Genomic DNA, 21,180 nt, shown 5'->3' with positions numbered 1-21,180 from the left:
AACTTATTTTTTCCCAAAATTAAAAAAACTCTCCTTGGTTCGGTGATCTTGAAACAAATTTAAATGGAAGGTGCTTACAGCTAGAAAGTTTTTGCGGATTCTGAAACTACAATGTTCATATATGAGAAAAATAAATAAAAAAAATCTCCGGAGCGCTTTTTTAAAAAACCGCGATTCAAATTGACATTTTTAAGGGTTTTTTCGGTTTTCACGATTTTGCTTGGAAACCGCAAGTCCTATCTAAATGGGACTAAAGAGAATGTTGTAGATATAAAAATTCTCTACAAGATTGGCTTTTATGATATATTCGTAGTTTCTACCGTTATTGAGATATAGAAGTTCAATTAGGACAATGGATTGACTTTGTCGTCTCCTCCCCAGGTGTAAGCACCCTACATTTTCATTTGTTTCAAGACCCACATGGTGCGGGTTTTTATAAAACTCATATAACTCTTTTAAAAACTCGTATGTCAAAAAATTCCCATTTGTGTAAATGTGTTATATGGGAAACGGTATAAAAAAACAGTTTTTAACCATGTAATTTAAAATAAGTAAGAACGGCGTTAAGTTTGGTCGGGCCAAACTTGTTATATCCTCCACCATGAGTATTGAAGTAAATGGAACAATTAGTTTCCTTTCGTTCATGAAGTAGGCTAAAGACAAAATTTCAGCAAATTAGGTGATCCCATGTGGAGGTACCGTTTTAGACACAAAGCAGACTTAATACCAAATTTTCGATATTTCGGTAAAATATTGTGGCTAAAATCCTCAAAATACCGAAAATCAAGAGGTACGCTTCTATGGGGGTATATAGATATATAGAAAGACGTGGACCTATACTGATAAGTCAATTCTAGAATATCTTATAATCCCTTGGAAGACTTAACAAAAAATTTCAGTCTTTCGGTGGTGTATTGACGTCACAATCTTTGGAGTTACGAAAATCGGCTATATCGAAACGTGGACCTATACCGACGAATTTCAGTCGGAAAAGTTTTTATTAGCCTTCAAAATACCGAAAATCGGTAGTTATCGTTCTATGGGAGCTATGTGAAGGCGTGAACCTATATCGACACAATTTGGGGGGAAAGTTAAATACCCCCAACGAAGACTAACTACAAAATATCAGCCATTTCGGTGCTTTATTGTGGCCACAACCTTCAAAATACCGAAAATCATGAGGAACGCTTCTATGGGGGATATATAGGAAGACGTGGACCTATACCGACAAATTTCATATGGAAAGTTTTATGCCCTAAATTAAGACTGAGTACTAAATCTGAGCTATTTTGGTAGAATATTGACGCCAAAACCTTTAAAAGACGGAAAATTGGTAATTATTGTTCTATGGGGGCTATATGAAGGCGTGGACCCATACCGACAAATTTCATACGGAAAGTTAAGTACCCCAAAAGAAGACTAACTACCAAATTTCAGCCATCTCGGTGCTTTATTGTAGCCTCAACCTTCAAAATACCGAAAATCGGGAGGTACCGTTCTATGGGGGCTATACGAATGCGTGGACCTATACCGACAAATGAAGACTAACTACCAAATGTCAGCCATTTTTGTGCTTTATTGTGGCCACAACCTTCAAAATACCGAAAATCGGAGGTACCGTTCTATGGCGGCTATACGAATGCGTGGACCTTTACCGACAAATGAAGACTAACTACTAAATGTCAGCCATTTTTGTGCTTTATTGTGGCCACAACCGTCAAAATACCGAAAATCGGAAGGTACCGTTCAATGGGGGCTATATGAAACCTATACCGACAAATTTCTGGGGGAAAGTTTTATTCCCCCAACGAAGACCGAGTACTATATTTCAGCCACTTTGGTGTGATAATAGGTCTACAACGAAGACCGAGTACCATATTTCAGCCACTTCGGTGTGATAATGGGCGTAAAACCTTCAAAATACCGAAAATTGGGTGGTACCGTTCTATGGAGCCTTTATCAAAACGTGGTCCGATATAGACCATTTGCAATACCAAACATCCTAGGAGTAATAGAAACTTCTATACCAAATTACAAAGCTCTATCTTAAAAATTGCGAGCTGTATCTTGACTTCAACAGACGGACGGACGGACAAGGTTATATCGACTTAGAATTTTACCCTGATCCGTTGAATATTTCGATGTGTTACAAACGGAATGACAAATTTAATTATATCCTCCATATTATGGTGGAGGGTATAAAAATGTAAAATATAGTTAAACGGACGGTACGGGACGGGTACAATGATGACGGGTATGGGTTGAAAGAGGACGCTCTCGGGCATCATTCTGTAAAAAATTAACTCTGTTCCAAGCTCTGTTCCCTAAAAGTTCTACTTCACTAAATTCGAAATTTCACTAAAATGTATCTTCGGGAAAAAAATATCTCACATCATGTATACGCTACGGTGATTTGATGAAAATGTTCTTAAATACAACAATTCTACCTATTTAAAAACACAATGAACACAATATCTGTTATAGTTTTCAAGAAATATCTATTTCTTTTTCCAGAAATTTGCAAAAATTACGTATTTTCCAAAATTCAGGAAAATGGTCGTCTTTATTAGCACTTCCAATATTTTGACCTAATTTTTTGGGTTTTGGCCAGGAAAATCGATTTCTAAACCACTGTGCGGTGGTCAACTAAAATTACTGGTTCCCTTCCTTCAAGTAGCTCTGCCGCAATATTGTTAGACTTCCCAATGTTTCCTGGGATGTGGACCTCCCGTTCAAAGTTTTTTCTTCTCGATTATGTTCCGAATGTAACATTTGTCGTTCCGAAGTCAGTCAGTCGTATTGTTTTTCTGAATGTTTTACTGAGGAGACGAGTTTTTAGGTAATAGGCAGAAATATATCATCCTGTTCAATATTATCATTAAAATCCTTTCAAGGTCATGTAAAACTTCACTACAAGTGGTGTCGTAAGACACGACGGTCGGAATCGGCGATTCGACGGGGATATGTATGGGAATATATATGAATGAACATCTCGCCAAGTGCTTGATGATCTTTAATGTTGTTTCTGAAAATTGTTAATTGATTTCTATCAGTGGACAGCAGAAGTTTTATCGGCAGTGTTTCCTGGAAATTTTGACATAACGTAGCAGCTACCTACATACATCTAACATAACCACGCTCGGGCTTACATTTTTTGAAACCGGACCCAACTGCGAGTACATCACACAAAAGGTTATAAGAACATTTGTTCTTTTTATACCCTCCACCATAGGATGGGGGTATATTAAGTTTGTCACTACGTTTGTAACTACTCGAAATAATCATTGTAGACCCCACAAAGTATATATATTCTTGATCAGCGTGCAATTCTACATCGATATAGCCATGTCCGTCCGTCTGTCCGTCTGTCTGTCTGTCCGTCTGTCCGTCTGTGGAAATCACTCTAGCGTCCGAACGGATTGACGTAGGTTGATGAAATTTTGGGAAAATATGTTATATTTACGTAGGACTTTTGGTATTGAAAGCGGGCTATGTAGGTCCACGCTTTCGTATAGCCCTCATACAAAATGACGCGTGACGCGTCGTCGTTTTAAGGAATTTTTAAGATATTTGGCCCATTTTACCAAAGAATTGCTTGTAATTTGGTACTTTGTGTCTCCAGAGGCCAAAAAATATTCCTACCAAAGTTGGGTTATATAGGTCCACGTTTTGGTATAGCCCCCATACAAGGCCCCATATAAAGTACGCGTCATTTTAATATATTTTGAATGTATTAGACCCATTTGACCACAGAATTGGTTGTAATTTGGTATTTTGTGTCTTCAGAGGCCAGAAAACATTCCTACCAAAGTTGGGTTATATAGGTCCACGTTTTGGTATAGCCCCACATAAGGCCCCTTATAAAGTACGCGTCATTTTAATATATTTTGAATGTATTAGACCCATTTGACCAAAGAATCGGTTGTAACTTTGTATTTTGTGTTTCCAGAGGCTAAGAAACATTTCTACCATAAAATGTTTATATAGGTCCAGGTGTTGATATAGCCCCCATAATACAATATCTCCCGATTTTCGATATTTTGAACGTTTTAGCCTCATTATCACACCGATATGGCTGAAATTTGGTATTTAGTCTTCTTTAGGCGTATAAAACTTTCCCCCAGAAATTTGTAGGTATAGGTCCACGCCATCATATAGCCCCCATAGAACGGTACCTTCCGAATTTCGGTATTTTGAAGGTAGTGGCCACATTAATCCACCGAAATGGCTGAAATTTGTGGTGGAGGGTATAAAAAGTTCGGCCCGACCGAACTTAACGCTTTTCTTACTTGTTAATTCTCCAAATAACCACACGTTGCGCCTGAACCAACTTCAACCCCCTGTTTATGTATTTCGAAACGAAAATATGTGCGCCTGAAACACACCCAATCTTTAGTTTTGTAAATATTGTTTCCTTTGCTTTAAAACAAAAAACAAATTTCAAAAACACACTCTAATTTGGTAGTTTTTTACGCATTCATTTTCTTATTGACATACATATACTTACACCTGAGAAGTTTTTGCGGATATTTAAAGATGAGAAAAATCAAAAAACCAAAAAAAATACCGGAGGGCTTTTTAAATAAATCCCGCCTAAACTACACATTTGTAAGGTTTTTTGGTTTTAACCCTGCATCTTTGTGCTGCGTGAGCAGCTCGGCTCGTCTCAAGGGGTTCTCGTTTGTACCTTCCGACCTCTCATCCCTCTCAGGGATGGTTACCACGATAACACCCACGCGGGTCTTGTTGTACTCATGCACCGATAAAATCTTCGTCTCCTCCTGATTATTCTACCACTGCGTGGCTTTAAAATTTAGACACCACATTTGCGCCACCTTGCTTACCACAGTCCTTTTGCTTTGTAAGAGGTCAACAAGGTTTCTTTGTCAGCAACCCAAGTAATGCCGGCCTCCAACTTCTAATCTTGTTGCAAATAACTGTGCTAACTACCCAATATCTTGGGATAGTTAGTGATCGAAATCAGACGACCGTCGACCAATATGTGTAGGGGTAGCCTCATTTCAGCCGTCCAGGCGGTAGACAGCGTTGCAGTAAATATAGAGGCGGATATATTCGTCGGATGGCAGACTGTAGATATTTTAACTATCGCATATGTCACCGCAGATAGGACCCGCGTCCACAACAGTACAATCATCCACATACATTACGATTTCTTTGCCGTCTGAAGGGTGTGGAATTTCGGAAATGTTGAAATTGGGGAGAATTGTCAGATACCCAACTCCTACTTTATCTAGTTGCTTAAACATTATCATTGAGATTCCGCCTGGCTCCTATCATTCTCGTCATATAACGCCGTTCAAAGTAACAGTCGTTGCCCACAATTTACTAAATCCTGTACCAATGTTGCATTGCATCAGGTGGTATAGTCTCTTTTTCTGCTTATAGTTTCATACATATGATGTATATGCCTACCAGCATGCTAAGTTCCCTTGGGTCTCCAGGATACGTACTACGAAGCTTAGCATGTTCATCAGCTACTCCCGTCGCCACTGCTGGGAAATGTTGTCTTATTTAGGATGTTCGATCGACTGCATCTTTGATAATATCCCGGAAAATTTCCTCACCTACTCGAGGATCTGAGCGAATGGGCAGCTTTGATGCGGTGATTGGTAACTTTTCTAAACCCTTTGCAATCAGAAAGTACGGCCGTCAGAGTCTATTAAGTCGCGTGATCTGTTAACGGAGACTATGACTGAGAGGTGGACCGGGTGCCATAATGATGATGCCGGATGAGGTGTGGCAATCTCCTCTTATCCTCGTTGCAGCGTCGCCGTTCATACATACATATGTTCCCATAACATCCCCTAAGGGATAGGGGAAATGGCTCTCATATTAATGATGCACGTCGATTCTTATTGGCTCAATGATATGGGACCTGTGGGACAGAGTCTGAATGGCGTATATAACGACATCACTTGTCGAGAAGATTTTCATGGCTGAAATACTCAGGAAATATAAGCCTGCATAACTCTGAAGAGCACCGCCGAAAACATTAATGTTCTGGATAGGGATCGAAGCGCAGACCTTCTAAGTGCTAGGCGGATGTGCTTATCACTGCACCACGGTTGCCTTTCTTCGCCCACCGTTCAAAATATGGAGCTTGGTCAGCGCTGTACCCGTCTGTCCATAGTCTAGGACGGAGTGCCAAAGCTCATGATGAACATTGAAGTCTCCTACCACCAGATGGTTATTGCCTTCCGAAATCGAACTAATAGCAGACTTATAACACAAGGAGGTACGACTATTACATGTATATGTCACTAGAGTTCAGCCTCAAGCGAGAGACTTGTGTATAAGGAAGGTAAAACCTCCTCCACGGCTTCTTGTAAGACCCTTTCGCAGAACGTTGTAACCATTGCAACATTGCAAGCTACAGTTGCCTTGGAGCCTAGTTTCCCGATCGTGGCGATCACTATGTTTCTCCGACTCATAAAATTTAATATTTTGCTGAATTTGTTGCGGATACCGTTGTAATTAAATAGCAAGAACGGTGAATTAACGTGGCATTGAACAACAATATGTGGTGTAAGATGCTGCGTATGTTGTTGTTCAGGAGACTGCGGGAGGGTCTTGTATCCTAACGACGACGATCAATCCAACGACGAAGTTAAAGACAAGCTGGGAGATGTTCTGGAGCAGTAAGCACCAATATAACACCTTTCGCAGTAGTCCTGGAGGGCCCTTAGACTGGAGCAGTCTCGGAAGTGCATCCATTACATCTCACCGATGTTGAAATATTATGGATGCGGATCTTGCAAATGAAACAGATCAATGGTCCGGTGTTCTTCTTTATCCCTACACGAACCATAAGAGCTTGAAGCAGATATTCTGACATATATTGCCGCTCCCATGGTAAAAATATACGAAACACGTAGTTGTTGGGGTGACAGGCCTTGGTCGAAGATTTCTCAGAGTCAATCCGACACATAGAACCGGACGTGGTGGAATTAATATTAGGTTTGTGGGGACAGTTGGTTCCTGTAATTGAAGGTGTCACCTTTTTAGGATACTGTCCATTCCTTTCAGATAAGGCATGCTATGTCAGCTGGTCTCCCATATAACGTTGTCATTTTTTCTTTTATACCCTTTATCATAACAATCCTTATTTATATTCTTGTTAGGATGTGTCATGTCTACCATGTGATTGTTTGAACGGCTCCAGTGACGTACGTACATGTAGATGGCTCACAGAAGTCAAGACGAGTGACCCTTTATTGTTCACAAGAGGGTAAAGAGCACAAACCGAATTTAGATACTTTTGGTTTTGGACCCCAAGTACATTTGGAAGAAAATCGTTTCAAGCAATTTGAAGTCGATTTAAATTGATCCATCTGTCTGTCTGGCTGTCTGCAAATCTTGAACGGCTTAATCGATTTGGTCCAAATTTAACACTTCCCAGTATATTTACACAAATTTAAATCCCGTTCAAAGATTGGATCTATCGGTCCACTCCTTCGGATACTTCCCACCACAACTGTTCAAGTTTATCTCTAAAGTGGTGCACACCATAATTTATATATATAAATCAAGTTTGAATATGGATTATTTCATTTCAAAAATTTTCACGAAAGTGAAGTTTAAGGACATTCAGCGAATCGCTTTAAATTTCTTAGTTTTTCGGGGATAAGTTTTTAGTCCAAAGCTTATTATTTTTCAGCTCGCATCTTTTAATAGACTTTAATAAGGTAAAATAATTTTAAAAGATCATAAAAATTTTGATATGTGGGAATTTAAAATTATACCAAATATTACCCATATATAACGAGGCTTAGAAGGGAAGTCCTCAGTGAGAAAACTTGACAGAGGTTATAATGGAAGAGTTGTCTCATTGTCCCGTTTGAGATGTTTGTGGAACAATTATTATAATGGAAATCTTAAATAATCTCCTCTTTTATTAATTTTAAACTACATAGTATTCAGACTATATATTTGAATGCGACATAGTTTTGAATGCATTATATGCGGTCGTAGGTTTGTTTCATTAAAATAGTATAACCAAGGTCTCTCCCACAAGTAAAACAAAACGATGTGACAAATTTTAGCTGCGTATTTATATACTTCCACCTTCACAAAATACAAGAACACTAACAACGACAGTTGCAAACAACATACAGTCATTACTGTAACACATAAGAGTTTACAAATTTTTGCATAATATATTACACTTGGCAAACTCCTGCTACACTTGGCAGAATACAACATATTTTATAACGGCTATTTGTCGTCTAGTAGCAGCAAAAGCAGTGGCAGCAGTTGTTGTGTAGCAGCAATGAACAGCAATGACAATGGCAGCAGTTGTTTCAGTGTTGACATAAAGCATATCCAGACGCATTATTCAAAAAATATAAACAACCTACAAAAAAACACACTTTACAAAAACACCAAAAATATTTTAACTAAAAGTCAGGCACCATTATAAATAAAACAATACGAAATACCAAAAAAGAACCATTTGTGTAAAAACAACATCTAGCATTTTTCGTTTACATACAAAAAACAATTTCAAAGTTTTTTCCACCTTTTTAACTCTTTTTTTCTTTCTTTTCTCTTCATTTCTTTGCAGGTGTTGCTGTTCGGTTCGGTTTTGTGTAAATGATTGTGAATGCCCCCTAAAATTATCATAAATCTTTAACAACATCTGTGTATTTTGTGTTATCTATCTGCCTGCGTGTCAGTGTATGTGTGTGTATCTCTTTTTATTGTGTGAAAGCGCGTGTTCGGTTAATAATTATCTGTGAAAAAAATATTTATAATTAATTTCTAAAAGTTGTTTTTAAAAATAATAATAATATATCATCAACAACAACTACAAATAGTGTACTACTACATCAAACAAAGCAAATCAAATTTACTACGCAAAAACAACAATGTTGGCCTTTCATAATGAACATATAGCCAGTAAGTATTAAAACGTAATGTTGTATATATTGTATGATATATTTATATATTTTATATAAATATATAGGTTGAGAATCATAAAATTAGACTATTAGGTTTGAACCGGTATATGTGACAACAATAGATATGATTTCAAGGAGGAAGTCAACTATTGATCGCACTTTAGTTCAAAGCTTGTAGTCGCTTGGAGTACTTTCCCCACAGCCATCTAAGATTTCTTGAGAAAGGGTCCATGTTGGGTCAATGTTTGTTAGGTATGAGATATACAAGAACTCATAATCACTGAAGTCTATGTATCTAGTGTTATTTAAAACTGCACGCAGAAAAATTTATGTTAGAAATATGTTTGGATCCAAACAAATATATGTTTGGGACCGGTTGCAAACAATTATATGTTTGGATCCAAACATAATATGTTTGGGTCCAAACAAATATATGTTTGCAACATTTTGTAACATATCTCAATTTGATATGTTTGGGTAAAACATATTTTTTATGTTAGAACATTTTTTTCATGGGTGGAGAGAGGATGCTTGTCAACGAGAGTAATAACACTGCTCTCGCGGCTGTGGAATGCTGAAAAGTTGTGTGTATTGTATAATAGAAGACGTAGAAGCGTCAAACTCGTGTGTTTCTTGTTTTGTTGTTGTTAACCAACGTAGTGGGCGAAGAGGATAAGAAGAAATGGTATGAATTATTTTGTTTTTTCTTTCTTCAGTGTTTTAGTTGCCAGCGTAGCGTCAAGACGGTTTTGTGTTTTGTGTTTTCTTAAAGAAATTGTGTTTTTATACAATTGAATGCCCAATACATTTTATAATTGAATCGGAAAGTTGAATGGAATTATTTTATTGGACAAGGAAGAAATCGCATTTAATATTGGTAATTACATACATACTTATGTATATTTGAAATATGGCATATACATATTTATTTAATACATTACATAATCATTTGATTCTAGATGCCGATTCCCCGCTGATGATTTCAACTATGAGGACAATTTGTTTTATTTCACAACTAAGGATAAGCGTTCAACTACGTTTCTATATATTTTTCCTTTTTAAAAGTGTGACTATTTACAAATTATTTCAATCAGTTTTTCTTTTATTAAAGTGTGTCATGTATTTCTTTGGAATTTTGTATGTACCTATGTGTTTGTTGTTCTTTTGCCTTTCAATAAAAAACCACAACAATTGTGTGTATACTATAGAGATAGCCAGTGAGTTCTTACTAAGAGCAAATGAGCACACATTTTAAAGTGTTTTACATTGAATTTTACGCTCCCTTGCTCTCAGTAAGCGCCCACTGGTGCATGTGTTTTTTTTGTGCCTTTTGGGTTTGTACTTTTTTGCACCCAAACATATAAAATGTTTGCACCCAAACATAAAATTGTTTCCACCCAAACATATATATCTTTGCACCCAAACATAAATATCTTTGCACCCAAACATATATATGTTTGCACCAAAACATATATTTGTTTGCAGACCCAAACATATATTATGTTTGGGACTGTTGCAAACATATATATGTTTGCTGCAAAATATGTTTGGGACATATGTTAGAGAGGCCGTTTTTTTGCGTGTGGACACTCTCATCCTTATATAGCCTGCAGTAATAGAAATTTGTTTCTTCACACGAACAAGTCCGGCATCCTCAATTCTGATCTCGACCTTTTTGGGTAAAAGTAAGGAAGAAGTTTTAACACTCCATACAACTGCCTAGATAAGCCTCGGGACCATGCAACCGGATTCTATCTGCCATTCACAAACTACAGATATAACAGTTGTTGAGTTTGATAATGAAGTGACATATTGGGTGGTGTCCAAATATCTCAATTGTAACATGTTAGTGTCCCGGTATCAAAATAGAAAGCAATTTCATAAAGTAGGATTTGAGTACAAAGAGTGTAGCATGGCTGTCGACAAACACCACAATCCCACGGCGGACGGTTCTATGCACCGGATTGATTCGGAGGAATATTCGACCACCTCAACAATTATGTGTTTGTGTTCGTGTATTTTGTTCACCATGGAAGCGGCAATTTATCCCGGAATGCATGCTTCAAGCACTTCTGGTCCGTGCCGGGATAGAGATGTACCCCGGGCCAGTATGGATTTGTTCCGTTTGCCAGATCCGCATGCGTAACATGTCAACAATTGTGGGATGTAATGGATGTATGGAATGGGTGCATTTTCGTGGGTACTCTGGCCTTAGTAGCACCCGGGATTATAGCGATAGGTATGTTGCTGCTTGCTGCGTAATCCCATCGCCCTCTAATTATTCGTCGTCGTCGGAATACGAGACGCTCCCGTAGTCTCCCCAACAACAACAAATGCAGCACTTAACGCCACAAGTTGTTATTCAACGGCCCGGAAATGCATCTTTTCTGCAATTCAATTGCAACGGTCTCCTCAATAAGGTCAGCGAAATTGTAGATTTTATGAGTCGGAAAAACATCATGGTCACCGCCATCTAAGAAACAAAGCTCACCGCCACCTGTAGCTTGCGTTGTGATGGTAACAACGTTTAGCGGAAGGATCACACAAGAAGCGGAGGAGGAGGACTTGACTTCCTGATACACCAGTCTGTCCAGTACACACCTATCTCGCTTGAGCTTGTCTCTACTGACCCATACATGAAATGTATGGGGGGTAGCAGTAAAGTGTGGCACTGCCGAGGTAGAGCTGCTTATTGTGTACTTACCGCCGATGAGTAGCTGTGCCCGATGTTATATGCCAGATATTAGTTCGCTTTTATAGGGCAATAACCGTCTGGTGCTAGGAGACTTCAATGTTCATCACGAGCTTTGGCATTCCGTCCTAGGTAATGACCAGAGGGGTTCAGCGCTGACAGAGCAAATTGATAGCTCCACGTTTTGCACGTTGAATGTAGACGCTCCTACGAGGATTAGAGGAGACTGCCACAGCTCTCCAGATATCACCATTGTGTCACCAGGTCTGATAAATGACGTATCCTGGCAATCCGTCATTTCCCTTAGCTCAGACCACCTCCCTATCATCATATCCGTAAACAGACCACCGATTTCATAATCTCTGAACGCCGTACTTTCCTGAACCATGGGAAAGCTGATTTGCAAGGGTTCAGAGAATTTACCAATCACCGCTTCAGAGAATTGCCCACTCCCTCAGATCCTTGGGTAGCTGAGAAAACTTTCCGGGACTGCAGCAGCCGCTCGATACATACCTGCTTGTCGACTACCCGAAATAAGACCAAATTTCCCAGCAGAGGCGACGGGACTAGCAAATGAGCGTGATGAGCTTCGTAGTACGAACCCTGAAGACCCAAGAGTTAGAGAGCTTACACTTGAAGTCAACAGGTTAGTAGGCGAACATAAGCGGAAAAAGTGGCTAGACCATCTGAAGCAATGCAACATTGGTGCAGGATTAAGTAAATTGTGGGCAACGGTTAAATCACTCTCGAATCCTGAAAAGAGGGATGACAGAACAGCAGTTACTACCAACGGCGTGACAGTAACTGACCCAAAGACGTGCGTGTGTTATTTTAACCGGCAGTTCATAGAGCACCCCGAGAGTGATAGGGCGAAGAGAAGTGTGCTACGCCGTATAAGAAGAGCCCTTCCAGCCGCGGAGGTACCACCACAATTTACGATGAGCGATGTTGCAGATGTCATCCGAAACGCGAAATTATCCAAGGCGATGGGCCCACACCGATGGATGGATGATGCCGATGGTAATGCTTATGCAACTGGATGAACCTGGAGTTTAGTACCCTAATCATAGTCGTTAGCCACCCATATCATACCAGAAGCCTGGAAAGTTGGCAGGGTGGTCCCGTTACTGAAGCCTGGGAAGGATGCCAGCAGAGGTGAACCATATAGGCCGATTTCGCTCCTGTCGCCAGTAGCAAAGATCCTAGAGGCACTACTCTCCCCACGATGAGAAGGTGTTTTCCAGTTACCCAACATCAACATGGATTTTGGAAAATGCATAGTACTACAACTGCATTAGATGCCATATATTGAAGGCTTTCGATACCGTCAAGAATGCCAAGCTGTTCGAGAATAGAGAGAAGACTTCCCTCGAGCCTGTTTAAAACTAGTCGCTAGTGTTGAATACAGAAATATGAAATATTAAACCCGTAAAGGTAAGCACGAAGTTTTCCAAGACCAGGGGGTACTCTCAGGAATTTTTTAAATTCTATCTTTCTGAAATTCCACACGGTCCAGATGGCAAAGAGACAGCAATATAAGCGGACTATTGTATGATCTTCAGGTTCTATATTCGATGACATACATATATGGTAGGTTAAATATCTATATAGCTGACTTAGTGCAGTTCTTGGATCTGAGGAATATGAAAATAAACACCGCTTAATACACTGTCACACTGTTCAGCACATGGACAGCTAAAATGAGGGTCTTAACTTAACATATTGGTCAATGGTGTACTGAATCCGACCACTAACTATACCCCAAAATATTGGGTGTTACGTCCGATAGCATATTTAGTTGTCCGCGCAAGCCTGAGCTATTTGCGATAAGATCAAAGTAGGGACAAAGTCCTCAAGTCGTTGGCCGGCAGCACTTAAGCTGACAAAGAAACCTTCTTGACTTGTGATAAGCCTTGCGGCGCCAGCGTGGTATGCAAATGATAGCGCTACGCAGTAGAAAAGTATTCAAAAACTGCCAGAATGCTGCCCTGGGGACTGCAACAGGGTGTTTTCTCATGACATGAGGGGGCCATTTTCATGAGAACATGAAGGTTTTACCGGTGCAACAGCATAACAGGCTGTTGAGATTCATTATCTGTTTGGGTGTTATAGTCGTCTGCATCCCAGTCACAAACTAATGGACAGGCTTCCCTTAATTAGGCACATCAAGAAAGATCTCCATGATATAGAGAGAGAGAGGACCAAAGTTATAAACGAGAACCTCTATACCAACGAGCATATCAGGCAGGCTTGGATAACATTCGGACTGATGCAGTTCCACAGGCAGTTCAAAGGCTCCAGGCGAATGCCGTACTCATAGACCACCCCCAACAGTCTCAGGAGAAGAACCTCAATTAAAAAGCAAAAAAGAATGTGTTTAGTCTAAGGCTGCTCAAACAACTACAAACATATTTATGCCCTACACCAGTATGTGGGGATAGCGCTATAAGTTTCTTTTGGCCGAAAAGTTTGTAACTCATCGAAATAATGGTCAAAGGCCCATACTTATATATACAAAAATGAATGTCTCGACGAGCTGAGTCGATCTGCTAGTGTGTGTCCGTCCGTCTGTCCATCTAAACCTTTTAATCACGCTACAGGTCGCAATTTTGATCGGCTCGTCACCAAATATACAGGGGCCGGAATGGGCAAACAACTTATTTGGAGAAAAAGTCAACGTTATATTTCAAAGCGAATATCTCCGCATCTATAAGGGGTATATCAAAAGCTAATGAAAGTAGAAAATATCACCTTAACAACGATGTATAGTAGGTTGTCGTAGGTGGTCAAACAACGAAGATATCGCAATAGTCGCTAATACAACCCAACTTTTCATTTTTGCGATTTTAATTATAATGATGAATATCACAGCTTTGGTTGGGGAGCTTCCAAAAGCAAAGCCTGACTATGACGCAGATATAGCATATAGTCGGTAATACATCCCATTTTTTCAATTTTTTTTCTAAATCGCGCTACAGGTCGCAATTTTGATAGGATCGTCACGAAATTTTGGGGGTTAGTGGGGTCCCACAGAGTAAGAAGCCTATTGGTTTGGTAATAGTCGGATAATATTTAGGGGTCGGAATGGGAAAAAACTTATTTGGAGAAAACCAACGCTTTATTTCAAAGAAAATATCTCTGTTTCTTTAAGAGGTACATCAAAGGCAAAACCTGGCAAGAAAAGTAAAAAATATCACCTTTACAACGAGATATCGAAATAGTCGGTAATTCATCCCATTTTCCGTTTTTTTTTTGTAATCACGCTACAGATCGCAACTTTGATCGGATCGTCACGAATTTTTTTGGGAGTTGCCACAGAGGAAGAAGCCTATCAGGTTTGATGATGGTCGAATAATATTCAGGAGTCGGAATAAGCCAAAACCTTATGTGGAGAAAATTCAACGTTTTTTTTTTCTTTGCGGATATCTCCGCTTCTGGTAGGAGTATTCCAAAAAGAAAGCCTGTCAATGGAAGAAGAAAAGATCTCCTTTATATTGATGCAAAGTATGTTGGCGTAGGTTGGCAAAAACAGACAGTCAATAATATATCCAGTTTTTCCATTTTTTGTAATAACGCTACAGGTTGGAATTTTGATCGGATAGTTACGAAATTTTGGGGGTTGATGGGTGCCCCACAGAGCACAGTGGATCCACCCATTGGCCAAAAATAAAAAAATGAATGTAAAAATTTTGGTACAACATCTGGCAACTCTGACAGCTATAACATGGACCTTTTTAAAAATATATTAATTTTTGTTTCATTCGAACGCGATCTTCTTAAGAATAGCTTCATAAGTCGGTACATTTGACTAATATTTTTTGTTGTGAGTACAACCTATATTTTAAGTGCAAGTAAATATATTGAAAATATCGCGAAACTAATACGTAGAGCAAAATATTATAGTGGATTTTTAAGGGGGAGGTAATAGCTTAATTTTCATTAAAAATTGTGTTTTAGCGTGTTGTGGAATTCTAGTTAGCTGCATATTTTCTTAGTGTATTTTGTAATGCCACTTCGACCATAAACTTAAATTTGACCTAAGGTTTTAGTCATGATGTCCACCAGTGCCCACCTCGGGAATAATTTTCCACAGTAGCTCATGGGTTTAAGATTATTCAGTATTAAAATCAGCTGCCATCTAGTGCCAGACTATAAACGGTGGGTCGCTGACTAAAGCTGCCCTAGAATAGGGTTTCTATGGATATATTAGCGTATAACTCTGTTATCTGACCATGTACATTAACATAATTGGTATCAGTGGCAAGATGAAGAAATCTTCTTCCAAATGTGTTTTACGTTGGCGGTACGTGCCTTCCAAGAATAACGCTATAAGATCTATATTAAAAATTTCACAAATTTTCAGACAAAAATGTTGATTTTTTTAATCCGCTAAATTGGTTGGATTTTATGTTGTTTTGGAGATTGTTTTGTTTCGCCAAGCCTATTTTTGCATCATAAGATAATCGGCACCCTTGTTCGTGTCATTTTGCATTAACAGCATAAAACAATTCTTACCGTATACCCCCTCCAGAGGGGAAAGAGGGGAGAATGTTACGCTCGTGGTTTCTTAAAACACTCTTCGCAGCAGCACAAAGCTGTAACCAGCGCATTAGCTTGATATTTACACGGGAAATATTTTTGGCCACTTTCTCCATACAAGTGGATCCACTGTGCAGAGGAAGAAGACTATTGATTTTGGTGATAGATAAACTTTAGGGGTCGGAATATAATTATGTTCATATTTCTATGAACACCAATAAAGTTTAGGTCCTCTAGACCAATGAGCCTACCGGACAGGCCCTTATCGTATTCACACTGTAGTTGCACAAGCAGTACAAAGGTACAAGGTGAATGCCGTACTCGGCGACCACCCTCATCCCTCATCTATTCGGATCTATACAGTATCGAAGAACCCTCTGAACATGGATTGCATTTTTTTTCGTGGTGAAATATGTTTCTGACTCTTCGCTCCGCCGAAAATTTGGACCCTTTTACTTGTTTTTATACTCTCCACCGTAATGTGGAGGGTATATTAAGTTTGTATATATTCTTGATCAGGATAAAAGTCTAAGATGATCTAGCAATGTCCATCAGTCGGTCAGTCTGTCCGTTTGCTGTAACCACTCTAGCGTCCGCAATAATGGAGATAGAACGCTAAAATTTTGCACCCGAATGTCTTTTTTCAATAGCTGAAACTTGAAGTTCTTAATGTACTAGAAACTTCTCCACTAAAAATTTTCAAGATAGGTCTACGTTTTGGTATAGCCCCCATATAACGGTGCCTCCGGATTTAAGGTAGTTTGATGATTTTAGCTATATTTTCCTTCCAAATTGGATCTAATGTGGCACTTGATCAAGAGATCAAAAAACTTCTGCACCAAAAATGGTGAAGATAGGTCCACGTTTTGTTATTGCCCCCATATACCTCCCGATTTCAAGTATTTTGACGTTTTTAGCTAAATTTTCAGACCGAATTATCTACAATTTATCATTTAGGATTCCCAGTGATCAAGAAATTTCTCCAACAAAAATTATAGAGATAGGTCCACGTTTTATTGTAACCCCCTCATAACGGTACCGACTAACCGATTAGAGTATTTCATAGTGGAGGGTATAAACAGTTCGGCCAGGTCGAACTTACCGCTTTTTCTTGTTATTTCACGATTCTTACGCTAAACGTAATAATAACGTTTGCGGTAATCCGGTATTTCATAGATCCACACACTTCGTACAATAATTCATCACTTTTTTAAAGATACTCGCTCTATGGTTAGTTCTGTGTTTTTTCCTATCCTTAAGAAGCAAAGTGCTCTCACCACGATTTTCGCACGTTAATTGATGATCAAGAATATTTCGAAACTAAAAACTTTGTGAGATGATATCATTCAGCATGTGCTGAGAGCACTGCAATCTTTCTATACCGGTCAAATAAAACTAATGTTATTTCCAATTTTTTTTAAATAGGAAACAATTCTGAAGTTTTTGTTTTTCGTTAATAGTTCCAGCAACATGTTGTATATATTTCACACTTTTTAGTGGTCAGTGAAACTTGTAGCCAAATGCTACCCCACCCAAATTAAACATCTGTAGAAGTAATCACTTTAAAATGATTTTAAATTTTTATAGCATTTCGGTCCCCTAGAAAAAATACCCATTTAAGTTAATGGTTAACAAATGTGGTACGGCTCATAAACTACGAAATAGCCAAACGAAAAAACAACAACTAACAATTTCGACTCTATGTGTGCAATTTTAACACCAATGTTCTTTTAAAACACCAATTTTCGTCTTCTGTTTTTTCTTTGCGCGCCAATTTATTACCCATCCAGCAAAACAGCTTTATTTTCTCTTTAGCTTCTTTGAAATAATTTAATTCTTGGCTTAGTAAATTTACTCACAAAATTTCCAAACCAACTATTACTGCAATTGAGGAAGGCACATACATGAAATTCACAGGATAGATGAACGGATAAAAAGGGATAAACGGAAGAGGAAAAGGATCGTAAAAATGAAAATCCTAACCACCAACTAGAGCAGACGACTATACCCCACGCTGGTTAATGGCCACAAATGTTGCCATGGTTGGTGGTGGGACAACAACTATAACTACAACAACAAATACAGCTCCTGCTGTGTTTTCTTCTTTTCATACTACTGTTACTACCTCTATTGAGTAGTTACTGGTGTTGTTGTTGCTGTTAGTTGTGTGTTTTCACTAACGGTTCGGCCACTTGCGTTTGTTTTCGTTGGCGGTTGTTAACTGAAGGCTTTTAAGTGTAATTGCCGTACCCCAAGTGTATATAACGAGCATTATTTTTATGCATTTTCCAGACGCTTTTAACAATATTACTACTATGTATACCATCTCATGTTCGCTTTCATCATTTCTGTTCAATTTTTTTTCTGTTCTGTTGCTGCTTGCTTTTATTGCACATTCATGGTTGTAAAAAATATTTAAAAATAAGAAAAATCATTTTAAAATTATTAAATATTTTTAAATACATAGCTAATGAATCGATAAATTTGCAGTACGATCTGTAGCTCTTTACCAGAAAAATTGGACGTAAAACTCAGAAGGTAGAATGATAATATCCAGTTCTAATTTGTAATCAGTGCTACTTTATATTTATAGCTGTGTCAGAACTGCGTGTGTGACACCTCTTTCGAAAAATTTTATATGATTGAAATACCTAAGAAATTTTGCCAATTTTACGCCAAAGTGAACTTAAACACTCATGTTGACCCCTTCTTGTATGGTTTAGAAGTTAGTTCGGTCGGAAAATGTATATTTCCAAAGGTGACCTATGTCCGCAAATTTTTGGTTGTTGTTGTAGTGAAATAAATATGTTCGATCGTATATTTTATTCAGTTCTGGTTTTTCTGTATACAGATGCAAATAGGTTGCAACTTGGACAGGCAGCTTCCACAAAGTATCAGGAGACATGCGAGTGGGGTTAGGTGGGCAGTTAAACAAATGCAGCATGTCGTTTGGTCCCAATCCACATGCCGGGCATGAGTTGGGTATGGTGACATCAATTCGGGTCCAATACCAATTGAGGCGGCTGCATCGTCCGACTCATAACTGGGCCAAAAACACTGGTGTTTGCCTTGGCAGCTGGCGTTCTTCTGCTGCGATGGATGGGGGTGACCTTTGTCAGCACCCTAAATACTATTTGAGAACCTTATTTCTACTTCTGAACTTGTCGCTAACAGCACTGTGCGACAACACAAAAAAAAATGATGGGAAAAACTGAGCAAAACTAAAAATATGAGACACGTGTATCGGCATTTTTCATTTGTGACATCGGATAGTAACCAAAGTAGGCGGGGCAAATTCCACCCATTTTCCGAAATATTCGATTTAAGATATCGTGGAATCCGTGCGTTTTAGACATATAGTGTCTTTGACAACTTTAAAGACAATAGTATGGGGAGTATGTGTGTTAAAAATTTTAAACCTCAGCCAAGGGCGTAGCCAGGATCAAATCTAGGGGGGAAAACTTTTTTTTTTTTGATGATGTGTATTTAGGTTCATACCTAATGAAAAACAAGTAAAACGCTTCCACCATAAAATATTCTGAATTTATGTGGAATATTTAGTTTTTTTCCGTTATGAAAGTTCTGTTGGCTACGATTTTAGGTGAATTGCGTAAACCAATTACTTGAAATTTGGCGGTATCTTTGTTTCGGGGTATCCAAAAAGTGGACCTATGTGCGCAACTATTGGCGGAGAAGCGTTCCGATCACTACGAACACTTAATGCTAAATTGCACCCAATTTAGAGAGAAAATTTAAATAAAAATACAAATTTTGAATGGGAGGTACCCGAAGGACTGGATTTATATGGACTATATCCGACTTGATGAAATATTGTAATACGATTTGCAAATTTTGGACCAAATCCATTGCTCCCTTCGAGAGTTTTCGTTCACATGGCATTGGATGCACATCCTCTTGTGGTTCGAGCATAGTAATTTCGTAACAGGTACATATAGCATACCAAGAATATGTTAATAATATGTAATTTAACGTACTCACGAAATCGTTTAAAACGACATTGTTTATAACGTAATGTCGTTATTCAAAAGACAATTTGAATCGAAACACCCTAAGAATGCGTGATGTCTCTGTTTATCTGTTTAACCCATTTCGTCGTAATTGTTGTTCGATTTTTCGAACAGTAAATAAATTTTATGGATGAAAAAGGTAACATTTTAAACAACTTTTAGTATGTATATTAAGTTTTCTCTGTCAGAAAATAAAAAATTCTTCCCTTGAAAACTTCCCTTCCTCCTCGATGGTAGGGGTGCACTTTCTAGGCCTATATTTTTGGATACTTTTTTTAAATTAATTTTAAAAAATTAAAAAAACATGAAATTTAAAAAGTAATCATGGCGAATTATTGCTTATACATAAAACCAATTCACAAAACATAAAGAAGATGATTTAGATGCACAATGTCAGTGGCTATATCAAATCGTGGAAATGTATGGACAAACTAGGGGGAAGAGTTATTATAGCCCCATAGAAGACTAAATATTAAATTTCAGCCATTTCTGTAGGATAGCCGTACTATCCTGCAATATCCTGAAAACACCTAAAATCGGGAGGTACCGTTCTAGTTTGGCTAGAGAGGCGGTCTCATTTGTATTGAAAGGAGTTCCAAAAATAGTTCTAATCGAGCTACCGCCTCGAAATTTTAAACATAGTTTTACAACGATGCAAGATGATAGAAAAAAAATTGAGTGGATGTAGGTCCACATTTAGTCATAGCCCCCGTATAAAGGTAATGCCTGATTTTTGGTATTTTGATGAATTTGGACACAGTTTCCAATTGATTTGGTTGAAATTTCGCATTTTGAGTTCTTAGTGAACAAAATACATCCTCGCAAAAAATGATCAATATAGGTCCACGTTTAGGTATAGCACCCATATAAAGGTGTATTTAAAAAAAATGCGGAATCTCCCAAATACTCCCAACATTAGTAAAGCTCAACATAAATTTATAATATTGATTTTAAAAGTACCAGAAAATTTATTTACAAAGAATTTATTTTTAAGGAAGTT

General features: G+C 38.3%; 1 protein-coding gene across 1 annotated transcript in view; it reads left to right on the top strand.

Annotated features, from left to right (window-relative positions):
• LOC141401266 (uncharacterized) overlaps window positions 1-21,180 on the top strand; it is a 627,482-nt gene that overhangs the window by 288,925 nt on the left and 317,377 nt on the right. The window contains exon 2 of the mRNA XM_073981350.1: window positions 8,585-8,919. Within this exon, the coding sequence (XP_073837451.1) occupies window positions 8,889-8,919 (31 nt within the window). The 5' untranslated portion in view covers window positions 8,585-8,888. The remainder of the gene's footprint in view (window positions 1-8,584; window positions 8,920-21,180) is intronic.

The sequence above is a fragment of the Musca autumnalis genome, unplaced genomic scaffold (assembly GCF_047663935.1).
Source record: "Musca autumnalis isolate F117 unplaced genomic scaffold, ASM4766393v1 scaffold_4, whole genome shotgun sequence".
NCBI classification, from domain to species: domain Eukaryota; kingdom Metazoa; phylum Arthropoda; class Insecta; order Diptera; family Muscidae; genus Musca; species Musca autumnalis.
This window is presented reverse-complemented; position numbering and strand designations above follow the sequence as displayed.